The 26,571-nt window shown below is 37.8% G+C and overlaps 2 protein-coding genes across 5 annotated transcripts in view; one reads left to right on the top strand and one right to left on the bottom strand.

Moving 5' to 3' along the window:
- The window catches only part of CERT1 (ceramide transporter 1), a 91,247-nt gene extending 70,340 nt beyond the window's left edge, over nucleotides 1-20,907 (bottom strand). Inside the window, exons 1-2 of one of the 2 annotated variants that reach the window (XM_081131803.1) lie at nucleotides 20,378-20,907; nucleotides 13,952-14,086 (exon numbers count right to left, since the gene is read on the bottom strand). In XM_081131803.1, coding sequence (XP_080987929.1) covers nucleotides 13,952-14,086; nucleotides 20,378-20,473 — 231 coding nt within the window. In that variant the 5' untranslated portion in view covers nucleotides 20,474-20,907. The remainder of the gene's footprint in view (nucleotides 1-13,951; nucleotides 14,087-20,377) is intronic. The other variant, XM_081131804.1, reaches the window with a different exon arrangement.
- POLK (DNA polymerase kappa) overlaps nucleotides 20,888-26,571 on the top strand; it is a 61,958-nt gene continuing 56,274 nt past the window's right edge. For all 3 annotated transcript variants that reach the window (XM_081131802.1, XM_081131801.1, XM_081131800.1), the window contains exon 1: nucleotides 20,888-21,162. The gene's annotated coding sequence lies outside the window, so the exon portion shown is untranslated. The remainder of the gene's footprint in view (nucleotides 21,163-26,571) is intronic.

Below are 26,571 nucleotides of genomic sequence, written 5' to 3'. Positions count from 1 at the left end.
CTTTTACATAGAACTTGAAAATATACCAGGAATTTGTTTTAACAAGCCTTCTATATAATTCTAGATGCATACTGAAATTAGGGAACCATTGAGCTAATGTAAATTCTTCTACCTTGAAACTGGAGTGGGCTTTTCCTACTTCTCTTGTAATAAGAATCAACGGCAAAAACAAGACAAAAGCACATATATGAAAAGGTTAAATATACAGTACAAGATAATATTTAGTTAGGTAGGCTATAAGGAGATTATTGTGAGGACTAAAGGAAGTAACAAGTAAAATAACAAGCACAACGCTTTCCATGTAATAGTTACTCAGTCCATTAAAAAAAATCTTGTAGTTAAGACAAAAAGATGAGAAGTTCATTAAAAAGGTGTGGCCTAATGGATAAATGGAACAGACTGACAGATCGCAGAGGGGAGGAGGACGGGGAAGATAGGAAGAGATCAACCAAAGAATATACATGCATATCTACAGAGCCCATGGACACAGACAACAATGCGGTGAAGGCCTAGTAGGGCAGGGGGCAGGGAGACAAAAGGGGGGAAAGGGAAGGACATCTGTAATAGAGTCAACAATTACAAAAAAAAAGTTGTGGCCTAGGTTGGGCCCAGAGGAAAGACAGGCTTTTGATAGCGGAGGAGGGGAAAGACATTTTTTCTCGATAATGGAGGATTCACTGACCAGTTAGCATAGAATGTCAAGGTGCTAGTTAAGACAAGCAGCCATGCCCTGACAGGTTTGGTTCAATGGTTAGAGCGTTGGCCCAGGGACTGAAGGGTCTCAGGTTTGATTCCGGTCAAGGGCATGTATTTCAGTTGCAGGATCTCCCAAGGCAACCATTCTGTTTGTCTGTCTCACATCAATGTTTTTCTGTCTCTCCCCCTCCCTTCCCCTCTCTCTAAAAAAAACAATGGAAAAAATATTCTTGGGTGAGGATAAACAACAACAAAAAAAACAAGCAGCCAGGTTGGTATAGGGATGTTCATCTCTTCTCCCCAGTTATTCAATTTCTGAGACAATCACTATACTTAACAGTTTCCCAAAGTCTGAATCTTTTACATCCATTGTCTATTCAGATTGCTGGCACCAATAGCACAACTAATAGCGATTTCTCTGCCATTATGTATAATGACGCCATTCATTTAAATGTCAGATCAACTATCAAAGTCCTGAGGGTAAGAAGTTAAGAAAATGAGCTAGAATAAATCATGAGTAATATCCATTCTTTATTTGAGCACAGCTATTTTCCTTGCTTTAGAAGAATGGTTCTCAAACTTTAGCATGCATCAAAATCACTTGAAGGTTTGTTAAGAGAGAATGCTGGACCTCATTACCCAGAGTTTCTGATTCCTTAAGTCTGGGGCTAGACCTGAGAATTTGCATTTCTAACAAGTTCACAGCTAATATTGATGCTACTAGCCTGGAGATCACTTTGAGAGCAATGTCCTCTGCCAAATCTTCCTTTCTTATTTAATACTTCCTTGTTTTGATAGAGCACATTTTCTGAAAGAAGTGTTTGTTAATGTTTGTGTGTTTTTTACTTTTCATTATGGGAATTTTCAAATATATGCAAAAATAAAAAATAGAATAATGAACTCCACATACTGTTATTCAGCTTTGACAGTTATTAACTCAAGTTCACTCATTTCATCTATACACATACACCCCATACACCATCCCAAGTGGATTATTTTGAAGCAGATTTAAAACATACCACTTCATCTGTAGATATCTGAGTGTGTACCTATAAAATGAGATATTTTTAAAAGCTACGAGTAAATTTTTTGAGACCAATGTATTTTAAAATAATTTTATCTGCCCTTATACATGCTGAGTAGTTTGAACAGGTAACAGAATTCAGTGTTGAAAATAATTCTTCTTCAGAAAAATGAAGGCATGGCCCACTGCATTTTAGCTTCCCGTGTTCTTTAGAAATCCAGTCATTCTGAATCCTTATCCTTTGTTGTGATCAGTTTTTCCCTCTGGAAACATCCAGAATCACCTTTCTTTCCAGTTGTCTGACTCGCCACAATGATGTCTTTAATATGGGTCTTTTTCATCTCATGCTGGACCTTCCCTTGCCCTTCCAATATGAAAGCTCATGTCCTTTATTTCTATGAATTTCTCTTATATTCTTTTATTGGTGATTCCTTTCTTCTCTGTTCTCTCTTCCTGATGCTCCTGCTGTTCAAATATTAAAACTCTTGAGATGAGACAGATGGGGTAAAGTGAGGTCTCAGTATCAATTTTGTTTACTTACCTTAATTCCCCATCTCTATTCAATATGATTCTTTGTTTTCAAGTGTTTCTAGTGCCTATTCTCCCAACCTCTAGCCCAGAGACCACTATTTAATCTTCTCTATAGAATAAACCTCCCATTTTTTGTGAGGTTAGGGGTGGGTCAATCACCCAACTGCCCAAAGTGGGGGAATAAAAATCTGGGGATCTGACTGCTTTCTAAACTGGTATTCAATGTATCCTCCTTATCTTAAACAACTTCCATCCCCGAATTCTTATTTCAATTCATGTCTGGTACTGCTAAAGTATTATGTGATTATGATGTAAATTTACCTGTAAGCTTTTGAAACTGGTTGCTTAGGATTTGAGTTTCTTAGATATACTAACTCACTTACCACTTGTCTATACATTTTCCAGCTTCTACAATGCTATCTTCTATTGTCTCACCTGTTCTCCCATTTTGGCTTAAAATTTTTAAAAATTTCTTTACTACTCTTTTCATGGGCAAGGAGATAAAATAGTTGTATCTTTACCCAAATGAATATCTTAATTTTTAAAAAACCAAATGAAACCACTTGATTTCTTACATAACAGGAGAAAACTCACTTTATGAAACTGGGCTTACATGTTAAGTTTCCAGGAATCATTACCCAACCCTGTCTCCCATCCTCAAGACATTATCACTTTAGAGATCACCTTAATTTCTGGATGACCTTCAACTGGTTTCTTGGTCTCTAGGTTTCTTATAGTCAATTTATTAAGTGATCTTTTAAAAGTGATGAATCCTGAATAGTGGGAAAATACAATTTTAAAAGAAATAATTGTTGGGTAATATGTAGTCTAACTCTGAGACTGAGAGAATATCTCATTCTCTACCAGCCACGGTTTCTCTTCCTTCAGTGAAGCAGGGAGAAAGGTCACAGCACTCACTCCTATGAAGAAGCTCAACAACAATACAACTTCCCTGGTGAATTCATTACATGATGAGTTGTTAGGAGGTAATTTAAAGTCTAAGTCTTTGTTGCTTTAATTAAACAAGAGTGTGCTACTGTAAACCCAAACTAAAAAATTTAAAAAAACCTGAAAGCCTGGCCGGGCATGGCTCAGTGGTTGAGCGTCAACCTAGGATCCAGGCGATAGGGGTTCGATTCCCAGTCTGGGGTGTGCAGGAGGCAGCCGATCAATGACTCTCTCATCATTGATGTTTCTATATCTCTCTCTCCCTCTCCTTTCCTCTTTCTGAAATCAATAAAGATATATTTAAAAAAAAACAAAAACACACACACAAAAACTGAGAAATGTTGCCTCTGTACAAATAACCAATAATAATGTTAGTATCTTTGCAAACTATACTAGAAAATAAATAGCCTTCAGGGGCTCCTAAGAATTCAGAGCAAAAAGTCAGCAAAATATACACTCAAATATGTTTTTCTGATTATAAGTGACAAAAATCAACCTGATAGGTTGGCAGAAAATATCTGCCAAACACATCTGACTATAAAAAACATAGTCTGATAAATACTGTGGTATATGGAATATATAAAGAACTTTAATAACTCAATATTAAAAAAAGAGAAACAAAAGATTTGAAAAGACGTATCACCAAAGAGATATAAGTAGCAAGCAAATGAAAAGATGTATAACATATTTAGGAAAATGCAAACTGACACCACAATGCGAAATCACTATACACCTGCTAGAAATGTTAAGATTTAAAAAAAAAAGCAAGTTTTGACAAAAATGTTAAGCAACTAGAATTCTCATTGGTGTAGGAATATAAAATGGTACTGCCACTTTGGAAACCAGTTTTGGCAGTTTCTTATAGAGTTAAATGTACATTTACCATACAACCTGGGAATCCCATTCCTAGGTATCTATCCAAGAAAAATAAAAATGGGGGTGCTCTAGGGAGTACCCTCCAGGGAGCCTGACCCCTCCTTTCCCTTCTCCCTCTCCTTCCCCCACAGGCATGCATCTCCTAAACTCTAATGGATGCCATGAGACTCACAACCAGGGGAGCAATGGGCAGTGGCAGCTCTTCCAGGCTAACATGCTGAACCTGTTCCTAAGGCCCCCCTTTTCTCTGACTCTCCAGTAAGCTGACAGAAGCCCCACCTTGGCTCACTTTTTTCCTACAACATTTCTAGAAAGCCAAAGCAGCCTCGCTTAGTCTCTCTCCTGTTGCCTCTTCTATCCTAAGCCCTTCCTTGTTTCACTGTTCCCAGCTTTAATAAATGTACACTCAAAAAAACACAAATTTTTTAAAAAGAAAAAAGTATATTTACACAACCTATATGTGAATGTTTATAGCAGTTTTACTTATGGTAGTACAAAATTGGAAACAAATACATATTCATTAAGTGGTGAATGGATAAACAACTGTTGTCTAGCCCTGGCCGCTGTTGCTCAGTGGTTAGTGTTGACCTGCACACTGAAGGGTCTCAGGTTCGATTCCCAGTCAAGGGCATGTATCTGGGTTGCAGGTTCAAATCTCCAGCCCTGGTTGGGTCATGTGCAGGAGGCAACTAATCGATGTGTCTCTCTCCCCTCCTCCTCCCTACCCCCACTCTCTCTAAAAATCAATGGAAAAAATATCCTTAGGTGAGGATTAACAAAACACAAAACCATAACAAAATAATACACCTGTGGTCCATTTATACAGTGGGATAGTGCTTAGTAATAAAAAGGAACAAGTTGGGGATACAGCAACATGGATGACTCCCGAAACTTTACACTAGATGAATAGCTAGACATAGATACTGTATGATTGCATTTATGTAACATTTGGGAAAAGGCTAAACTGTAGCAGTAGCTGCCAGAGGTTGGGGAAGTAACTGACTACAATAGGGTAGGAGAGAACTTTCTGGAGTAATGGAAAGTGTCTATATCCTGATTACTGTAGTGATTGCATGACTGTTTAATGTGTGAAAACTAGAACTATACACTTAAAAAGGGTGAATTTATTGGACATAAATTATGTCAACAAATCTGATTTTTAAAAAGATATAACATGCCTCTTTAATACTGGAACAAGGAAAATACAGTCTGTCAGGAAGACACAGAAAGCATATAAAAAGTTAACCATTTTGTGTGTGTATGTATATATATATATATATATATATATATATATATATATATAGTGAAATAGAACCACTTGGTAGAAGGAACTTGCTTATAGGAAATGCATGAGCATGTGTTCAAATATGACATGCCACACATCTGGCTCTAATAGTCACCTGCTTCTTTATCCCCTTTAATAAAAGGTTTTGCCAGCATCTCCTATTCTCTTTTTCTTAAAACAGGCTTTATTTCCAAAACAAACATTTCACAACATAAAACTAAAGAAATCTGAGTTGCCTACATGCCAAGAACTGTGCAAGTGTTTTTATGTTATCTTGTTTAATGCACACAATCATCCCATTCTTAGATCCTGGTCCCCTATCTTTAAACAGTTAAGGAAGGTGAAGCTCAGAGAAATTTAGTAATCTGCCCAAAGGTACCTCTATGCTGTAAGAGGCAGAGCCAAGATCTAAACACAGGTTTGACTTCAGAGCCCCTGAGTAATATTTTAAGCACTTTGGAAATTAAGATTAAAATACTAAATAAAAACTGGTGTATATGAAGCTTAAAAGACCTTTGGAAAAACTATGGAAAAAAGCCTCTTGCTAACTACTTCAAGCAGGCAAATGTAGAAAATTATGTGTATTCCTTATATTAAGGAAACCTGAATGCTAAAATACAGACCATATTTATTAGAGCTTTAACAGAAGGCATTAATAGTAAATCACAAATTTTAAAGAGTTGCTTTATAAATATTTAACAGTTGTGCTCCTGCAAGTCTTACATAAAATAAAATGCATCAATATGCATTTTTCCTATGCTTGGTGACACAACAAAATAACACCAGATGGGAATCAGAAGACTTGGGTTACACTTTAAAAAAAAATTGTATTTGCTGATTTGAGAGAGAGAGAGAGAGAGAGAGGAAGTATGTGTGTTGGGGGAGAGAAACATCACTATATTGTTCCACTTATTTATGCATTACATTGGTTGCTTCTTGTATGTGTTCTGACCAGGGATCAAACTGCAACCTTGATGTATTGGGACAACACTCGAACCAACTGAGCTATCTGGCCAGGGACGTGGGTTCTACTCTTAACTCTGATACTTTGTGTTACAGGTTTAATTGTGTGCTCACAAATTTATATGTTAAAGACCTAACCCTGTGTTATCTTATAATGTAACTTTACTTGGAAACTGGGTAGTTGGAGGTGTAATTAGGATGAAATCACACTGGAGTAGAATAGGCTCCTATTCCAATATGACTGGTGTCCTTATAAAATGGGGAAAATTTGGACAGATAACACAGATAGGGAGAATGCTGTGTGAACATGAATGGAGAGATTGGGGTGATACATTCATAAGCCAAGGAACTCCAAAAGCAACAGAAGGAACCAACTCTGACAACACCTTGATCCCAGCCTGCTAACCTCCAGAATTGTGAGACAATAAATTTGTTCTTTAAATCACCCAGTTTGTGGTACTTTGTTATAGCAACTCTAGCAAATGAATACACTTTGTAATTATATAATTTTGGGTCAGTTACTTAAACATTTCAACAGGTATCTCTTTAAAGATTTTTCCTCTTCCAAACTATTTTAAATATTTCCTACTATATTCAAATTATTTGAGTTACATTATTCAAGTTTCATTCAAGTTATCTACAGATGAAAGATATTTCCAAATGAACAGCTGAACAGATATTATTAGTTTCTCAAAGCATAAATCTTACTAGTATAAGATTCTAAATTTTTTAGAAATTCACTGGCAAATAAGTAAGAATTATCAACTAGTATCTTATCTAGTGCTTTTACTTGTTGCGTATCTCTTTCTTTCCTTCGGTTCTTCCTAATACAGTTCAATATAGCAAAATTGCACACGTGGATTTCTCACTAATCTGTAGTTCCTTATATAATGATTATTTAAGGCACTACTCATCTTTGGTGATATCCAATTTGCTTAACATAATTCCATAGCATAACTTTTTACTTTACAACTCCGCATTCAAAAATCTTTTAGATTTGACTACTCTTTATTGGGCACTTTCAAATATTTTTCATTTTTTATGGTTCTCTAACATTTTGAACACTTTTTTCCCTTGCTTCTACATCTCTATTGGCTTCTTTAATTTCAGGATCTTTCAACTACTGCTCTTCTGAACCCTACTTACCTAAATGCATTTGGCTTTTTCTTTTTAATCTAGCAATAAACATTTTTATTCTCTTTCAGTGTTACTTCTGAAAATATGAAATTGGTGAATAACCAACCTATGCTAAGAATAACAGAAATTCCATTTTTTTGGTAACTAAGAATTTCTACAAGATATTAGATATATAAATTCAGATGCCTAAGGTGAGATTTGGGACTACTGAATTTAGGCATATCAATTCTAAAGACATTACTATTTATTTCCATGAAACTAAAAATCTCTACCTACCTAATTCCCAAAATGTTTTCTAATTTTAGTAACTGCAAATAAACCACTTCTTTTAGCTTCACAAAAGGATCATTAGCAGTTTAAGAAATTGGTTGATGAAATATTAGCAATATAATTTTAAACATGGTACAAAAAAAGGGAAGAGACAAACCAATTGAAAAGAAGAGAGTCCAGAAACAACTTCAAATACACTTAGGAATGTAATATATATCAAGTTGACATTTCAAACCAGTAGGGAAAAGGTGAATTATTCAATTAATAATATTACAATACATGGTTAGTCATCTGGAAAAAAATTAAAAGCTAAATCCCCACATCACTCTTTACAGTAAAATAATTCCCAGAGACTCAAAATTCAAATGTAAATTGTACGTGAAAACATAGCTACATTTATTTAGAGTAATAGTCTTTGAGGGGGGAAATGCCTATCTAAACTAAATGCAGAAGTCATAAAGGAAAAGTTCAATAAGAGTATGTAAAAATTTTAAATTTCTGAAAGGCTTAAAAAGACTATAAAACAAGAAGAAATAGACAAATGACAACAGGGGGTAAAAAATATTTGCAACAGATATGACAAATGGTCGATTACCATGATATAAAGAGCTTCTACAAATCAACAAGAAAAGAGATGAACAAACAATTAGAAGAGGAAAAAACAATATAAAAGGGTTATAAACATATGAAGTTACTCAATGCTTCACGAGTAAAAAATGCAATTTAAAATAATAAGATACCATTTTCATCTAGCAGTTTGACAAATATTTTAACACTTGCCAAAACCCAACTTCTTCAAATACTTGAGGATATGAAGAAATAGAAACACACGCTATTGTTAGGAGTGAAAATTAGTACTTTTTTGAAAGGGCATATTTGACAAAATCTACACAGAAATTTAAAAATATGTGTTTGTTCCAACAATGTTTGTAGTAATGCAAAATTAGACATTATCTAAGAATAGGGAAGGGGCAAATAAGATATGGTACTATTGGTGTAAATGAAAATAAAGGATATAAACAAATAAAGGCTTATATAGGCATTCAAATTTTCTGGAAGGACAGACCAGAAATTTAATTTTGGTTATTTGAGTGCAGGACTAAGAGTAAACAGAAGCATTTACTTTTAAACCTTTTCATGCCATGGATTATATTCTTACCATGGGCATTTTATTTAAAAATAAAAATTTAGCCCAGCCAGGCATGGCTCAGCGGTTGAGCGTTGACCTAGGATCCAGGAGATCGTGGTTTGATTCCCAGTCAGGGCACATGCCCGGGTTGAGGGCTCGATCTCCAGCTGGGGGCATGCAGGAGGCAGCTGATCAATGACTCTCTCACCATTGATGTTTCTACCTCTCTCTCCCTCTTCTTTCCTCTCTCTGAAATCAATAAAGATATATTTAAAAAAAATAAAAATAAAAATTTAAAAGTAAAGAACTGTTTAAATACTCCATAAACCTTGCTTTTGATTAAAGAAATATAACAAACATATATTGAACACCTAGCATACGGCAAATATTTTAGCAGGGACCAAGTCTAAAGCAAATGACTATTAAACTATAATAATTGAGAAATTCAACTTTCTTTCTACAAACATATTCTACACACAGATAGCTCATTTTTCACAAAGTGAAAAAGTACTGTTTTCCTTCTCACTCACTTCCAATTTCTTCACATTAAGAATTACTTTCAGGTAACAAATTCTCCTAGGAAATACTTTGTTCCTTGAAAGTACTTCACCCAATTTAATATCATATGGCCAAAGAACATGATTTGAATAAATTAAGAATGACTTAATTATTAAACTAAATAAAAGTGAAGTTAACCAACATGTATAATATATTAATGGTTACAGTGAAGTCACAACTCTTCAAGTCAGATTTCTGCATATATCAATTTCATAAGGTGTTATGTGAGCAAATTCAACATTGATATTTATTTCTGTCTTCAGAGATGAGGTGATATATACAGGAGGTCATATTTAAGACAAGCAAAGCATGCCTATTTAACAGGAATTAGTAATACATTTAAAAAATTTAGCTCAAGTACATATTCTATTTGTAAACTTCATTCTTGAGAAGTTCACTGAATTCAGTTATATTTTGTTATTTCCTTCAAATATGTAACAATGAACCTGGAAGCCCACAGGCAAAAGTTGAAGGAATTCAGAAATATAAATGCTTGTATTTCTCCCTACCACCTGTTTCATTGTATCTATGAGTACCACTCAGATTCTACTATCTCACTGACCTTTTTACCTTCTCTACTACTTAGTCCAGTGAGTACTTCTACCAGGAATTGCCCTGGCGGGGTAGCTCAGTTGACTGGAGTACACACCAAAAGGTTTTGGGTTCGATCCCCAGTAGGGGTGAAAACAGGAGGTAACAGGTCAATGTCTCTCTCTCTCTTCTCTCCCCTGTCCCCATTCCTCTCTCTCCAAAAATCAATAAACATATCCCTGGGTGAGGGTAAAAAAAGTTTTCAAATTGTTTCACTTTCCTGCCCATTTCTTTGACAATGTACCACAGTGAAAGTTCTGGAGGAGCATTTGAAATCTTGCTCCCTGGCATATGTCCTGAGTTTGGGTCAAATAAACATAAAAATTCTTTACGGATTTGCACGTTTTTTACACTGACATTTACTTGGCATAGTCAGCAGGATTCCAAAGAAGCCCACCCAGGACCACTCCATGAACCTGAACCAGTGCTAGGTACAAGCAAGGGCCCTTTGTGCCCCACCAGCTCCCCACTACACATCAGGTGAACCTGGGTGAGTTTCTCTCAGAATTTTGGGTCTCCTTGCTCTACATAGGAAGTCATGACTTTATTTGAGCTGTCCTTAGAAAATTCTCAAGGTGCATAAGGGCACTAAATAAAAGACTCTCTTCAACCTCATTGGACAGGACCTTATCAGGCACCTAACTGCGAATGGACACCTTACTCCTGTCTGACAGATATCAAAGACTCCTTGAAGACAAGAAGCCACCAACACCAGAGGCAGAAAACTATCCCAAGATATCAACAAGGCCTGTATATCTACAGATAGATATTGAATTCAGGAAACATTTTGCTTGGTTATCTTTACCTGACTGCTAATTATATTAGTCACAATAATAATTATGAAAGGCCATTAAAATCTTGAGACAGCATAGAGACTTGGGCTCAGGATCCCAAGAATACTGGATAAAAAAAACTGCAGAGCTGACATCACCCCACTGCCCCTTGTCTGATCCCAAGGACCCCAGGTAGCCAGAAGAAACACTGATAAGCCAACCATAAGAATGTTACCACCGTTCCACTCCCTGCATGCCCTGCCCCCCAAAAGGCAGAATTTTACCTCACTTCTGCTTGCTTCTCCAACTCCATGTGGAAAATTCCACAAGCCCACCTTTTTGCACAAGCCCTCTTTGTCCCCAACTTATAAAAGCAGCCAGAGCCAGACTCTTGAGCCAGTTTAGAGAACCTTCCTTTACCCTGTGCTGCCTCCCTTGTGCTTGAGCATAAGCTTAATAAAAATCTGTCTGGAAATTTCTCTAAGATTTCCTCTTGATTTTTATCTTGGTGAACCCCAAAACCCTAATGCCAGTAACAACCTGATGCCCTCCATTTGCCCTTCTCTTTTTGGGGAAAAAACTGGACTTAATGCAGATCCTGTGGTTAGGGTATTGCTCCATCCCCAGTGGTCAACAGATCAAGACGCCCTTGATGAGACTTTCTAGGAATGAGCCTTCCTAGCACTGTGAGACCACTCTATTTGACCAAAAGATTAGTCATCAATGCATCCTTCAGACTGATTTATGACTAAGGGGAAACTGGACGAAAAAGGGATTCTATAGAAAGTAACCTCTGGACTGGCCAGTGTAGCTCGGTTGGGTGTCGATGCCTGATCAGGGCAAATGCCCAGGTTTCAGGCTCCATCCCTGGTGAGGAGCTGATGGATGTTGTGCTCTCACATTGATATTTCTCTCTCCCTCTCCATTCCTCTCTAAAAATCAATAAACTATTCTGAAAGGAAGGAAGGAAAGGAGGGAGGGGAAGGGGAAGGGGAAGGGGAAGGGGAAGGGGAAGGGGAAGGGGAAGGGGAAGGGGAAGGGGAAGGGGAAGGGGAAGGGGAAGGGGAAGGGGAAGGGGAAGGGGAAGGGGAAGGGGAAAGAAAGAAGGAAAGAAAGAGAGAGAGAGGGAGGGAGGGGAAAGGAACAAACCTCACAGGTGATTTGATTATAAATTCCTAACTAGGAAGGTCATGGTGGGTAGGCATGCCCAAGACATACTACTTCTTTAGTAAAAGGTTTACCTTTACCTTAAGTAAGCCTGTCCATTGTTGCTGTGCCTCTAGGTTAACTCACCTTTGAAATAATAACCACACTCAAGAGAGCATATAATCTTGTTAACTATCCTGTAATCCAACTCCTGCCTTGCTTTCTCTCACCTCCACTGCCATGGAATCTTCCTTACTTTCCCTAATTTCAAATGCATAAAAGAAGCTGCAAAACTGTTCTTCTCAGGGAACATTGGAGATGTTCCTCCCTGGCATGTATTGTCAGTTTGGCTTGAATAAATTTTTATACAAATTCCAAAAAAAAAAAGAAAGAAGAAAGTTCTGCATGCAAATATAACAAATCTACAAAGAACACACTGTTTTTCCCCGAGCAGATGCAATGTAAATGTTTATCAAAAATTTCTGTTTCCCCAAATAAGCCATGCTCTCTTATCATCATCCATAATTCAGGATAAGACAACTATATTTAACTCTACATAAACTAGCATGGTACTCTGGGAGTACTACTACTTAGTAAACAATGAAGATAAAATTTCATTCCTTCCTATTTTCGCATCAACCATCAACATATTATTTTCAGAGTCAAGCATTGTAACTAACAAGTGACAATATGCAAAAGGAAGGAAAGGAGAAATCTAGGAAAGACACTTCAAGAAAGTATGTTTCTATTCACTATTCTGTCTTCTAGCATGAATAATGTTCTACCTTAGGAGAAATAAACCCCAAAATAATAAACTAGGTACAATTTCAAAATACACTATAATGTACCATATAACAGACAAAATAAATACTGAGCATTTACATTCAAAACATATATATTTAAATATTTTTTTCATTGATTTCAGAGAGAGGAAGGGGGGAGAGATAGAAACATCAACGTTAAGAGAGAACTATCCATCAGCCTCCTGCAAGCCCCCCACTGGGGATCAAGCCCGAAACCTGAACATGTGCCCTGACTGGGAATTGAACCGTGACCTCCAGGTCTATGCTCAACCACGGAGCCATACCGGCCGGGCTCAAAATATTTCTTTAAAATTGTCCCTAAGAATGGGGAGTAGTACTTTCATTCTTAACAGTTCCAAACAATTCCTCTATAAGTTTTTCTATCTCAATATTCAACTAAGCTTTTGTTTCAAACTTGGAATATCCAAAGGGGGCAGAATGTATGAAAAATGATGGAAAAATACTGTAAGATTTTTCTTAAATGTATAAAATAAACATATGTCAGATTTAGATATCAACACAGATCCAAAGTGCTTTTTACTTTTATAAGCAATATAAAGTCTATCATAATGTGAATTCTCTTTGAATGTATTAGTAAAATCTATGATTAAGTTTTAACATACCCACTTTCAGAATTTAACTACAAATGCTACCTTAATTGACTTGCCTTAACCGGCACTTTTTTTTTGCCCTTTATTAAATATGCCAAGGCATGTTGACCACTCTCAACTAGTATGCCATTTTTAGAGTATTCAGGTATTTCTGATCCCACTAGTTGAGATATACATGTAACAGGTCAGTTGGTTGTTCCCAAACCTGTTTATGCCAGTTTACTTGTTGCACTTCTTACATAACTTAATTAAACATTATGTAAGTGTATGAAATACAAGTACAAAAAAAATTTGTTTCTTATAAATTTAGTTGAATGTAAACCAAGTAGATTACTCAGTAAAGGTGAGTCATTCTTTTAAAAGGTATTAAATTGGATAAAGGTAAGACATCTGTAAAATATTAGGGGGAAAAATCATAAAAAGCCAGAAAGAACCTATAGTTAGGGTTTTTCTAAAATAGCTTTATGGAAAAAAGTATTAGACTATATACTCCATAAGGGCAAGGATCTTTACCCATTTTGTTCACAGATGTATACCAAGTACCTAGAATAGTTCCTAGTGTATAGTTGCTCAATAAGTATTTGTTTAATGAAGGAAAACGGAAACTTACCGTGATGACAGCCTTGCTAAGACAAATGGATCCTCTGCAGCCATACTCTGTCTCGTCTTCAGATTTGTAGTAACTCAAAGTATTATTTTTCATAACGACCCAACGATCCTGCCACCCATGAATGTAGTTTGTCCACTGGGAGTAGGAGAGAGGAGGGGTTGGGGGGGAACAAAAATAACAAGTCGGTATTTTAGAAATCCAAACTTTCTGAAACAACAATCAATCTAATTTTAAAACCAAAATGTGAAAAGTTCTAACATAATTATAAATAGTAAAAATGATTATAAAAAGTGGAAAGCTGGTATTTTCTAGACTGTATAATGATTTTCAATAATTTTTATAAAATATATATAAAGTAAATAAATTATATTTTCTCCTAACATTTAAGGAATAAAATAGAAGCAGATTTCAGTTTAAAATTCTGCTTTGCCTCTACACAGCAAAGGAAACCAACAAAACAAGGCAACCAACCAAATGGTAAAGATATTTGCCAGTGATACTTCCAAAAAAGGGTTAATATCCAAAATATATACAAAACTTACACAACTCAACAACAACAAAAACAATCCGATTAAAAAATGGACAGAGGATTTAAATAGACATTTTTTCCAAGATGACATACAGATAGCCAATAGGCATAGGAAAAGATGTTCACCACCACCAATTATTAGGGCAATACAATCAAAACCACAATGAGGTATTACCCCATACCCATTAGAATGGCTGTTATCAAAAAGACAAAAAATAACAAGTGTTATAGAGGATGTGGAGAAAAGGGAACCCTCGGGCACTGTTGGCGAGATTGTAAATTGGCGCAGCCACTATGGAAAACAGTATGGAGGTTTTTCAAAAAATTAAGAATGGAGCTACCATATGGTCCAGCAATTCCTGTTCTGGGTATTTATCCAAATATGACAACACTAATTTGAAAAGATATATGTACCTCTATGTTCACTGCAGTATTTCTTACAATACCAAGATATGGACACAACCTAAGTGTCCATTGATGAAAGAATGGATAAAGGTGTGTGTGTACTACTACTTAGCCATAAAAAATGAAATATTGCCGTTCTGAGAACATGGATAGATCTTGAGGGTACTAAGCTAAGTGAAATAAATCAGGTGGAATAGAAAAGGACAAAAACCATATGATTTCACTCATGTGGAATATAAAACAAAAAAGTAACAAATGAATTAACAAAACAAAAACAAACTCAGATACAGATAACAGAATGGTGGTTACCAGAGGGGAAGGGAGGTGGTGGGAGGGAGAAATGGATAAAAGAGGTTGAATATATGGTAAAGGACAGAAATTAGATTTTTTTGGGTGGTGAGCATGCAATAGAGTATACAAATATTGAATTATAATGATGTATACCTGAAATCTATATGTTATTAATCCAATGTAATCCTGTTAAAAAAATTAATTTCAAAAAGTATACTTTGTTCTTTGTGTGCTTTCATCTTCCCTTCCTCACCACCTCAAGACACTTAAATTGTTTTGGTCCCTGCTACAATTAACATATTCAACAGAAAAGTAAGTCTGGGCCCTAGCCAGTTGCTCAGTGGTTAGAGCATCAACCCGAGGTCTAAAGGGTCCCAGGTTTGATTCCTGGTCAAGGGAACGTATCTTGGTTGCAGGCTCGAATCCCTGCCCTGGTCGGGGCCCATTTGGGAGGCAACTAATTGATGGCTCTCTCTCTCCCTCTCTCCCCTCCCTCCTTTCTACTCACTCTGAAAAGTGATGGAAAAAATATCCTCAGATGAGGATTAAAAAAAAAAAATTATGAAAAAAAGAGAGTTTGGTTATATAGTCTCTCATTCTCCTACACCAAGCACTGCATGAAACCTTCTAAATCAATAGAAGTATGAAGCTAATCATGGCCAAAACTGTATTTGTTTTAAGTTATTCCTATATGAAAATTTATGATGTTCATAACTACATGAAAGTCAAGTACTAGACCATTAATCTTTGGTAAGTCTATTATCAACTTCATTATTTCCTCCACATTTCATATTTAAAATAGTTAATTCATTCTACAAGTTTCTCTGAAGATCTATTTTTCATTTTTCTTTCTTTTTTTAATCCTCACCCGAGGATACTTTTTCCATTGCTTTTCAGAGAGTGGAAGGGAAAGGGGGAGAGAGAGAGGGAGAGAAACACCGATGTGAAAGAGACACATTGTTTGGTTGCCTCTCAAATGGGTTGGGGTCGGGGATTGAGCCTGCAACCCAGGTACGTGCCCTTGGACAAAATCGAACCTGGAACCCCTCAGACCGCAGGCCAACGCTCTAACCACTGAGCCAAAGCAGCTAGGGCTGTTTCAAACCTAAAAGTAATAATACAAATACAAAACTGGTTCTTCAAAAACATACTTGCGTTATCTGTTTCTAGTATTTATAAATGGTTTCTGTGTTGCTAAAGTTTTGCTGTACACTGAAGAGCACAATCAATAAACTTTCAATGGCAGAAATGTAACCTCTATGGGAATTCTTGAATTTGCATATTTTCATGTTCTGGGGGTTTTAAATATAGACAATTCCAGAACTGTCTGCCAAAAATTAATTCAAAATGGACTGTTATAAATATACACACTGCATTGACTCAAGCTCTCTACCCATTGAAAAATCTTTACTTTCCTGTTCCCTAATTCAACATGTTTGAGATGATTCAGGTCTTAAATCTTCTTAGTCCCATCATTACAACCCCTCCCTGAGAGATCCCTGCTGGCAATTTAACTCATTCTTTCCTAAGGGCTCCCTAATCACCATTTCCTTATTTTTCAACTCCCTGTGACTCACCACCACTTAGACTGCAAGTTGAAATAATGATTCTTACATACAAAACTCAATTCACCTCCTCTCTTAAGGTGCACTGTCTCCCTATGTTCCCATTTCCTTGACTTCTGCAGTCTTTTAGACTCAAACCTGACTGAGAGTTTGTGTTCTGTATGGACAGAGTAGTGGATACAAAATCAGAGTTTCAACTACTTTACCAGTTGTGTGAGAAATTTTGACAAGTTATTTTACTTTTCTGAGCTTCAGTTTCTTTGCCTGTTATTTAAGTGGCTGAATAAAATTGTGAAGACACCTACTATATTCATAGGAATACCCAATACCTGAGGGTTCCTTCTCAATCTTTATAGCCCATGACCAACTCCTAGTCATCTTCCCTTCATATAGAACCCTTAAATGTGGCTCCTCTTCTACTTTCAATTACTCCAATTAAATTACAGGTTCCTGGATTCCTGAGAAACTTAATAACCTTATTTCTAGTGTCTTCTGCTTTTTATTTCATAACTTACATAATCTTATTTACTTATTAAGCATATTTGCTTACTTATCTTACATATTAATCTCGCTGAACCTTCAGTTCCAAAACTTACATGAACTCCCCTTTACTGCAATACAAATTGTTTAGACTGGCATAACTTAATCCACTTCACTTCCAATTATTGCCCTTCAGAAGGTTAGTAACTGTGTGACCATGGTTAGGTTACTTATCTTTTCTGTTCCTGTCAAACTCATACATCAGAATTGTTAAGACAAAATAAGAAGAAACTCAGAACACTGCCAAGCACATAGTACTTTCTGAGTTGGAGGCAGTTACGCATAGCTAATGAAGCTTCATCAGTGCAGCTCCCTAGAACAGACCTCTTTCAAAGTGACAGAAGGGGCCCCAGGTATTTTGTGTCCACAATTTTATATCATTTCCTTACAGAGGACCCAATAAAGTACATAAGCCTCAGGACCTTTTTACTCAGTAACGTTAAAATATTATCATATCTAGAAGGCAGACTTTTGCCCCTCTCTCCCCTCATAAAGTACCTTTACTCTTCCCCATTTAACAAATAGAGACAAGGCAATATGCTAGACACTGCAAAGGAATCAAAGATTTCTGCTCCCAAGCTATATTTTCAAAAGAGAAAAAAACCCTACATTTAAAATAAGAATAAGCGGCACGTTACAAATAAAATGCTATGGGAACCCAAGGGAAGGAGATCTGGAATGGTTGGTGAAATAAAAAGCTTCATGGAAAGAATAGTATTTGCAATGGACTCTAAAAAGGGATAGAATTTTAGCCAACAGTTAGGTATGTGGAAAAATAGAAGACAAATTAAACTTCAAAGGATGAGAATTCAGAAGCTGGTTGGGATTTATTTTATCTAGGCTTAGTGGTTCTCATGTCCTACTAAGACAGGAAGTTTTTCCCAACCATGATTAATCCTGATATTTACTAGAACTACCTAGAAATATTGTCTATCCAGTATTTTTCGAACGTACGTACTTAATTATAAATTCTATAGAAAATTACCTTCAGAGGTGTTTACATGTATTTTAGATTACCATATAGAAGAAAAAAAACTTTGGACTGGTTTAAGAAACAAATAAAATTAGTACTGGGACTTACCTACATTACTCAATAAAAGGGAAAGGACAGATGCTGAGTTCTAATTCGTGTTTAAATTACCAAGTGAATACAAAGGGCTCAGAACATATATGTACTTTTAAGTTTAAAACATGTATTCAATATACATACTCTTCATTAAAAAGCTTCCAGGAAACTTATATAACTATAACTTGTTAAATTTCAGAGACATTAACTTCATAGCTGTTAATAAGAGTAACACTAAAACCTATATTCCTGTTGATCTAAGTATGCAGAAACACTGAAGTTATTTACCTGCCACAGAAGTGGTCAAATACTACATTTCTACACATTTAAATATCAAAGAGACAGTCTTCTACTTTTTCCACATTTCCATATAGTATACCTATTACCCTGCTCTGAATAAGATGAATACTCAAGAGGACTAGCGATTCCACCAGTCGCTCCAATCCCCCCAAATTGATCAATAGATCAAAAGTACAGCTTGTTTTGTCAAATACTTAACACTACCACAGTATTAATTTGAAAGTCTGCTTCTCATCTAATGAGAAAAGCAATGAAACAACCAAAATCACTCAGAAGCAAAGAGCCCATTTCACAATAATTCCATCTGAAGATGTATACCTATTTCACAATGATTTTAATAGATTCCTAAATTACAATATACAGTTAATCTATAGAAATGCAAGAGAGCTTCAGTTTACTGAAAACCTTTCACGGAAATTCCAATAATGATCACAATATCCACATACACCATACTTTTTCTGCTATGCAAATAAGAGTTAACACTTGTAGGCCTTAGTTCTGACATATACATGCTTTTCTTAGGCCCTTTCCTACCAGCCTTCTAAAAACATTATAAACACCTAATATGAAACAATTCCAAAAGACGTCCAAATGCTTAGCCAAAGTATGTATACTGGAAGCAGGGTGATTTCTTAATAGCTGCACATGACCTAGTATCTTATGACCAGCTTGTTGAGAGACTCGCCCCAGCTGCCCCTTCTCCAGGTTAACTGCTAGTTCCAGCCATTTATAAAAGTTTAACAGGAAGGGAGAAGGAAGTAAAAAAACAAAACAAATCGCAGTGTGGATCTTCTCATAACTTTAAGAAAAACAAACAAACAACACCAACCCCGCTCCCCTCCGTGTATTACACCAAAAGAAAAGAACACGCACCCACTTTCTCTCTTAAAAAAGGGCCTCGCCAATTTTAATTAGTCTCAGTCCTACAAATGACTCTCTTTTACTAAAATTTTGAAAAAGGGGTTTTAAAAAAATACAGGAAAGGTAAGGTGTCTTTTCCTTACTCTAATCCTCTGACTGCAAGAATATTTTATTAAATAATGCTTTTCTTCCTGGACTAAAAGTCGGTCTTCATTCCAACATGTTCCAAGTTACTAGGAATAATTTCTGTACCTATCACGTGTCGCTTCAATAGCTCTTTTCTGAACAGGGCTAAAGGGTGAGGGAAAAAGTACAAAAGTCCTCCTCATTGAGATCTCTCCCTACATCTAACCTGGCATAGTTTCCCACCTCAGATTTCAGCACCAAGCCTAGTTACGAAGCCTTCCGTTTAAACAGCCACGTTCCCAGAATCCCCCAACCTACTCTGCTTGGCATCTCTGGACTAACCCTGCCTGAGATCCGATTTGCACCGCTCCCGTACCCAGTTGTTCGGACGCCGCTGTTGCTCAACCCGGATTCCTATACCCCGGACAGCTGCCGCCCTGAGTCCCAAGTCATGGTGCGCATCCTGCTCTCTAACTGGATCCGGGGTAGGGACACGTTTTCCCCAGTCCTCGGCGGCAAACTGCCGCGGACCCCCAGGGCAGATAAGTCCCCTTCTCCCCCTTTCCCACTCCACCCCTAGTCCGGGCACTCCAGCGGCAGACTCAGTCCCGCAGCCTGGCACATTCCGCAGCCTGGGCCCAGGACAGCCAGTGCCCCCGCCCAGCCCCACCCCATGCCCTCAGTGGCTCGCCTCCCGACAGGTGAGTGTGGGCAGGGGACCCTTGGCCCCGCGGGTTGCTCACCTTGCTGAGGACCCCGCAGCGCTCCACAGGCGGCCCCAACTCCGTCTCGGGATCCTCCTCCGAGCCTGACGAGTTCCAGCTTTGGTTATCCGACATGGAGGCGCGACAGACGAGCAGGAGACCGGCCCCCGCTCCGTGAGCTGCGCCTGAGGAGGCGCCCAGTCCCCGGGGTGAAATGTCGGGAGATGGCGAAGGGAAGAGCGCCCGCTCCAGTGCCGCGGGGTGCTGGAGGTAGGACGAAGACCGCCCCACGCGCCGCCGCCGAGCCTGACACCGAGCGGACCGCGGAAGGAGGACGAGCGGCGAAGGAAGCCTGCCCTTCCAGCCGTCAGCCGCCGCCGTCGCCGTGACCCCTGCGTTGCGACCGGCGCCGCCACCCGGACTGAGGCCCCTCGATGCCAATCTCAAAAGAAGAAAGAGGAGAGGAAAAAGGGAAGAGAAAATCCAGCTGCAGAGATCCGGGTCCACTCACACCTCCGCTCCAGCCGCCATCTTCCTGCTTGGCCCTCCCCTTTCCTCCTCCCTCCTCTGCGCCCTCCCATTCTCCCCCGCCTCCCCGCCCCGTTCCCCCTCCCAACGTCTGACGCGGCACGCCGAGGGCTTGGGGTCCCCCCCGCACCCTACCTCGGGCCCTCCGGGGTGACGCCGGGGAGAGAAGTAGGAGGAGCGAAAGGAGGAGGGACGGGGACGCCGCTGTACTGCATTCTGGGAAGGACCAGCTCGGTCGGCCGCGTTGACCCCTGGGAGTTGTAGTCCCGATCCTGAGTCGACTGGTGAGCGCGCCGGTAAGAGCTCGTTGTCTTGGGGACGGTCAGGCGGTGTGGATGGGCTTCGTTGGACGCGTGCGGGGTCCCTCAGCCGCTCTTCTTTTTCTGTCTAGCGTGTTTATGACGAACCCGCCGGGCTTGGGGGGCGGGACGTGAGATAACTCCGCCGAGGATGCCGGCTCTGCGGGCCATGGCGGCTGCCCGAAAGCCCGGGAGCGCTCTGCCGCTTTCCTGGGCGAGCGTGTACCCGACCCTGCGCCTTCACCCGGGGCCAGGGGCTTGCGATCTGCAGCGACGGGGGGGTTCCCCCGAACTACCGCTGTGGAGTTTGAAGGTCTTTCATCTCGCTCTGTAGAAATTAGACGTGACACCTGACGTTTCCCGCTTTTGAAGGAATACATTTCAGTTCCTTCTCACTGGACAGTTTTATTTTTGGAGAGTAGTTTGAAGGTGTCAGAGAATAAACCACGCTTTAAGAGTTTTCAAATTAAATAAGAACGTGAGGTGACAGCCTGGAGTTTTTTCTTAGTTGCGAATGAGTATCTTCCCGAGACTCAGGTTAACCACGTCTGTCGACTTACCGTTCTCTGATGGGGAAGGCTGGCGTAGAAACTTGGTTGTCTAAGAATGATCAAAAAGGGCAGTACTCATTGAATAAATACTAAGGGATTTAGGCACTAGGAGGCTAGCTTTGTTTTAAGACTGGAACTGAATTAGTTGGAAGACCAGAAGAAGATCTAACATCTTAGCTAGTCTTTTTGTATACATTATAAGGATAACTTTAATCGTGAGATCTTTAACTTTGCAGTTCCAGGTCTTTCCTCTCATTTGCTACTTTCACAGTTTTGTCAATTTCATAATAATTGCCAACAATAAAATTCATTATTAAGCCTTAGAAAAAATACCTGCTTACTGCTGGGACGGGAGTATAGGAGTGAAATTTTGAGTCTGGTGGAAAAGGCACAGTGGCCAGAAATAACTGCAAGCGACAGAGGCCAACTGAACTGGGATCTTAAGGAAATAATGGGAAGTGTCTCTGAGAAGTACCTATCTTCCATTCCCAAGACTGACATTTACAGATGTTGAATCTGTGACACCAAGTGATAAATGTGAAGGCCATTCAGATGAATAAAATCTTGAGATAAAGCTTTTGAAGATACGCTTTGTCAACATGTTAATTAAAATATAATCCCAAGGTTGTCATTCCAAAAAAAATTTAGCACATTTTTCCTCTTTATTGAATTACTAAATTATACCTTTAGAATGTTGGATACTGTAGCAATTAAGTTTTGCTTTGTCTTCCAATTACCTAATAAAGTTAGATTTCCTATTTCTGATTCTCTTAAGCTCTAATTTTAAAATTACATTTTAAAATGTAATTAGTCACGCCTGGCCAGCGTGGCTCAGTGGTTGAGCATCAACCTATGATCCAGGAGATCGGGGTTCGAATCCCCATCATGGCACATGCCGGGGTTGCGGGCTCTATCCTCAGTAGTGAGTGTGCAGGAGGCAGCCGATCAATGACTCTCTCTCATCATTGATGTTTCTGTCTTTCCGTCCCTCTCTATTCCTCTCTCTCAAGTCAATAAAACCATTTAAAATAAATAAATGAATAAAATGTAATTAGTCACAAAATATTGTGAATTGTTGAGAAATTCACTTCATAATGCAATTTAGAATCATGGGAGCATAGTATATGTTTATTTTTTAATTGAAATTTCTGTTGTATTTTATGCATTCCTAAGTTGTGTGTGGTTGTAACTACAAGCACATACATCACTAAGGTGCCCACTTAACAGGAAATTGTTTCATTTGTTTCATTTTATTTAGTATTATATGAGAGAAATTGCCTTTTTAAAAAAAAAAACACACAACAGGTGCCTAAAGGCTTTATTTCAAAATTGCACTGCTGTCTCTTTCACTGCCAACCTCAATTGGTGTCAAGAAATTGCCTTTTTTAAAAGATTTTGCCACAATCTTTTTTATATTTATAAGACTATTTAAATTGTCTTTTAGTTTAAGAAGGAGTTTTGTATGCTGATTAGAATAGAATACCACATTAGAGTTTGAGGTAGGAATTTAATTGTTTTTTAGGACAGCCACTTGGCCCAACACTTTACTGAATAGGCTATTCTTACTCCTTATATCTGTGTGATATGCAAAATCCCCATATACTTATAGGTCTGTTTCTTGACTCCATTCTTTTTTAAAATAATTTTTTGTTTTTCAGTTACAGTTGACATACAATATTAGTTTCAGGTGATTAGACGTCTATATAACTTACGAAGTGATCACCCTGATAAATCTAGTATCCATCTGACACCATGCATAGTTATTACAATATTATTGACTGTATTTCCTATGGTATATATTCTATGACCAATTTGTACTTCTTAATTCCTTCCCCTTTTCTATCCATCCCTCCAGCCCCACTCTCATATGGCAACTATCAAAATATTCTCTATATCTTTGAATTTGTTTCTGTTTTGTTCATTTATTCATTTATTTTTTAATTCCACATGTAAGTGAAATTATTTGGTATTTGTCTTTCTCTGTCTCACTTATTTCACTTACTTAATACCCTCTAGGTTCATCCATGTTGCAGAAAGCAAGATTTCATTCTTTTTATGGCTGAGTAATATTCCATGGTGTGTGTATATATATGTACCACTTCTTTATCCATTCATCTCTTGTTGGACACTTAGGTTGCTTTCAAATCTTGGCTCTTGTAAATAATGCTGCATTGAACATATGGATGCATATATCTTTTCAAGTTAGTGTTTGAGTTTTTTCTGATAAATATCCAGAAGTGGAATTGCTGAGCTGGACTCCATTCCTTTCCACTGATCTATTTGTCTGTATGTATGCTAGTACCATGCCGATTTAATTATTTCACATACATACACATATGTAATACCAAAATTCTCCTAATGTTCTTTTTCATTTGGATATTTTTGTGTATCTTCTCGTCCAGATTAATTTTAGAACAGCTTGTCAAACTGCGTGAAAAATTCTATGGGGATTTGGATTGAGAATGCACTTAATTTGTGAAAAAAAGAAAATCTTTATGGTATTCTTAGCTTTGGTCAGGCACTTTATACACCTGATCTCACTTATTCCTTACAAACCATATAAGGTGAACATTGTTGGCCTCATTTTAAGGATAATGAAACTGAAGCTCAGGAAAGCTAACTTACATATAGCTTTTACATGCAGAATTAGTATTTGAATACAGATCTATATGATTTCCGAGATCATACCCTTTTCTTCGCTTCAGAATACCGCTAAAAGGGAAGTAATTATGTAAATAATATATCCTATAGATTAGTATATCAGAGCAACTATGCTCTTAATTCAGCTAATGATTTTGAATGTCATTTATTTATGCTAATTTAACCCCAATGTAGAATTTATTATTTCTATTTCTGATATTTCACATGAAGAAACTGATCCAGAGAGAAGTTAAATAACTTTTTGAAGGTCATACAGCTAATAAAGAGCATAGTTGCAGTTTGAGGACTTTGAGCCCAAATATCCTGATTCTAGTGTTTATTCCCATCCTACCAGAATTCTTTTTTTTTTTTTACATATGTTTTTATTGATTCTGGAGACAGAGGGACGGGGAGAGAGTTAGAAATATCGATTAGAAAGAAATATCAATGGGCGGCCTCTTGCACGCCCCCCACCAGGGACTGAGCCCACAACCTGGCCATATGCCCTGGCCAGGAATCGAACCAGCAACCTCTTAGTGCATGGGACAACTCTGGTGTCGCTCAGCCAACTGAGCCACACCAGCTAGGGCCCACTAGAATTCTTCAGTTCCTCTTCTGTCTCCCTATCTTCCACCTCACCTCATTCTCTCAGCTTTTTTCTTCACTGAGCACCAATTCTAAAGCCTACATCCTGGCCCTCCGCTCTCACTGCCAAGATACAGAAAAACACACACAAAAAAACAACCAACCAAACAAAAAACACCCAGAGGTCTTGGAATTGAGAATGTTTGCAGTTTTACTGATCAGCAGGTAGAGGAATGAAGGGGAATATTTATTTGTTTCTGATGCTAGAACTATAGCAGAAGAGGATGTCCCAAGTTGAAACGCAAAATACTAATCTTTAAAAAATAATGCTGTAAAAGAGCCTTTATTAGTCATCTCAGGGTGCCGTACAAAATACCACAGGCTGGGTGTCTTTGGCCTTTCTTCTTCCTCTTATAAGAACACCTTGGTTAGGGCCCCACTCTTATGACTTCACTTATCTTTAATTACCTCTTTATAGGTCCTATCTGTAAATACAATCACATACGGAGTTAGGACTTCAAATAGGAATTGTGGGGGAACATAATTTAGTCCATAACAGAGCTTATAGGTTCTATATTTCCACAGTAGTTATTATGTTAAAGGTGCATTTTGAGTTAAATTAGTCCTATTTAGCTAACCTGGGAATTTAACTGTTCCTTATACTGTGTTTCCAAACCGAAACAACCAGTTAAAAGTTGGGGATTTACATAAACATGATTTTGCAAACTTAGAAATGGAAGTATTAATCTAGGAAACAGAGGTAATCTATGAATAGCAACAATATAAAAACTAGAGGACAAATGAGCAAAGTACAGCACGTGAATAATACAGCTGATTTTTTTTTTGGCCCTATTTTAATGTCTCGAATAATTATCTGGATGGTGAAATTATGGGCCATTTGAATTTTCTTCTTTATTCTGTTTCGTATGAATAAAAAAATATCTATATAGGTGTATGTGTGCATGTGTATATGTATCCCTTGTGGTAGAAGAAAAGGTAATTTTAAGTAATATAAATTAGTTAAGGATTAATCTCTTCACATTCAGTCTTCTAAATTAATTTTCAATTTCAAGTTGTTAATGTCCCTGTGTATCCATACATTTTTGTCTTCATGATCAAGAGAACTGATGATTGCAGCATTTCTTAAAACTACCCCATCATTGTCTTCAGAGATTTTTCCCCAAGCTGCTGACACCTATTCTTCATGTTTTGATGCATAGGTAATGATAATTATGCACAACTGCTACCTTACTGACAAGAATTATATGAGGCATCCTAATTTTAGAGATGTTAAAATGTAAAAAACTCTGGCTGGTTGGCTCAGTTGGTTGGAGCTTTGTCCCATACACCAAAAAGGTTGCAGGTTCAATTTCGGGTTGGCACATACCTGGATTGCGGGTTGGATCCCTGTCAGGGGTGCATACGGGAGGCAACCAAATGATGTTTTCTCTCTCACATCAATGTTTCTCTCTCTCTCTTTCTCTCTCTGTCTAAAAATCAATAAAAACATATCCTTGGGTGAGGATTTAAAAAAAAAAAATGAAAAAATGTGTGTCCTTGAAGCAATGAAATATGGTACTTTTCATTTTTAATTGTTTTCTCATTTTTCCCCTGAGAGCACTATTTATGA

This window comes from Miniopterus schreibersii, assembly GCF_964146895.1.
Source record: "Miniopterus schreibersii genome assembly, chromosome: 3".
Lineage (NCBI taxonomy): Eukaryota > Metazoa > Chordata > Mammalia > Chiroptera > Miniopteridae > Miniopterus > Miniopterus schreibersii.
Note: the sequence above shows the minus strand (reverse complement) of the source record. Positions and strands in the feature narration are given on the sequence as shown.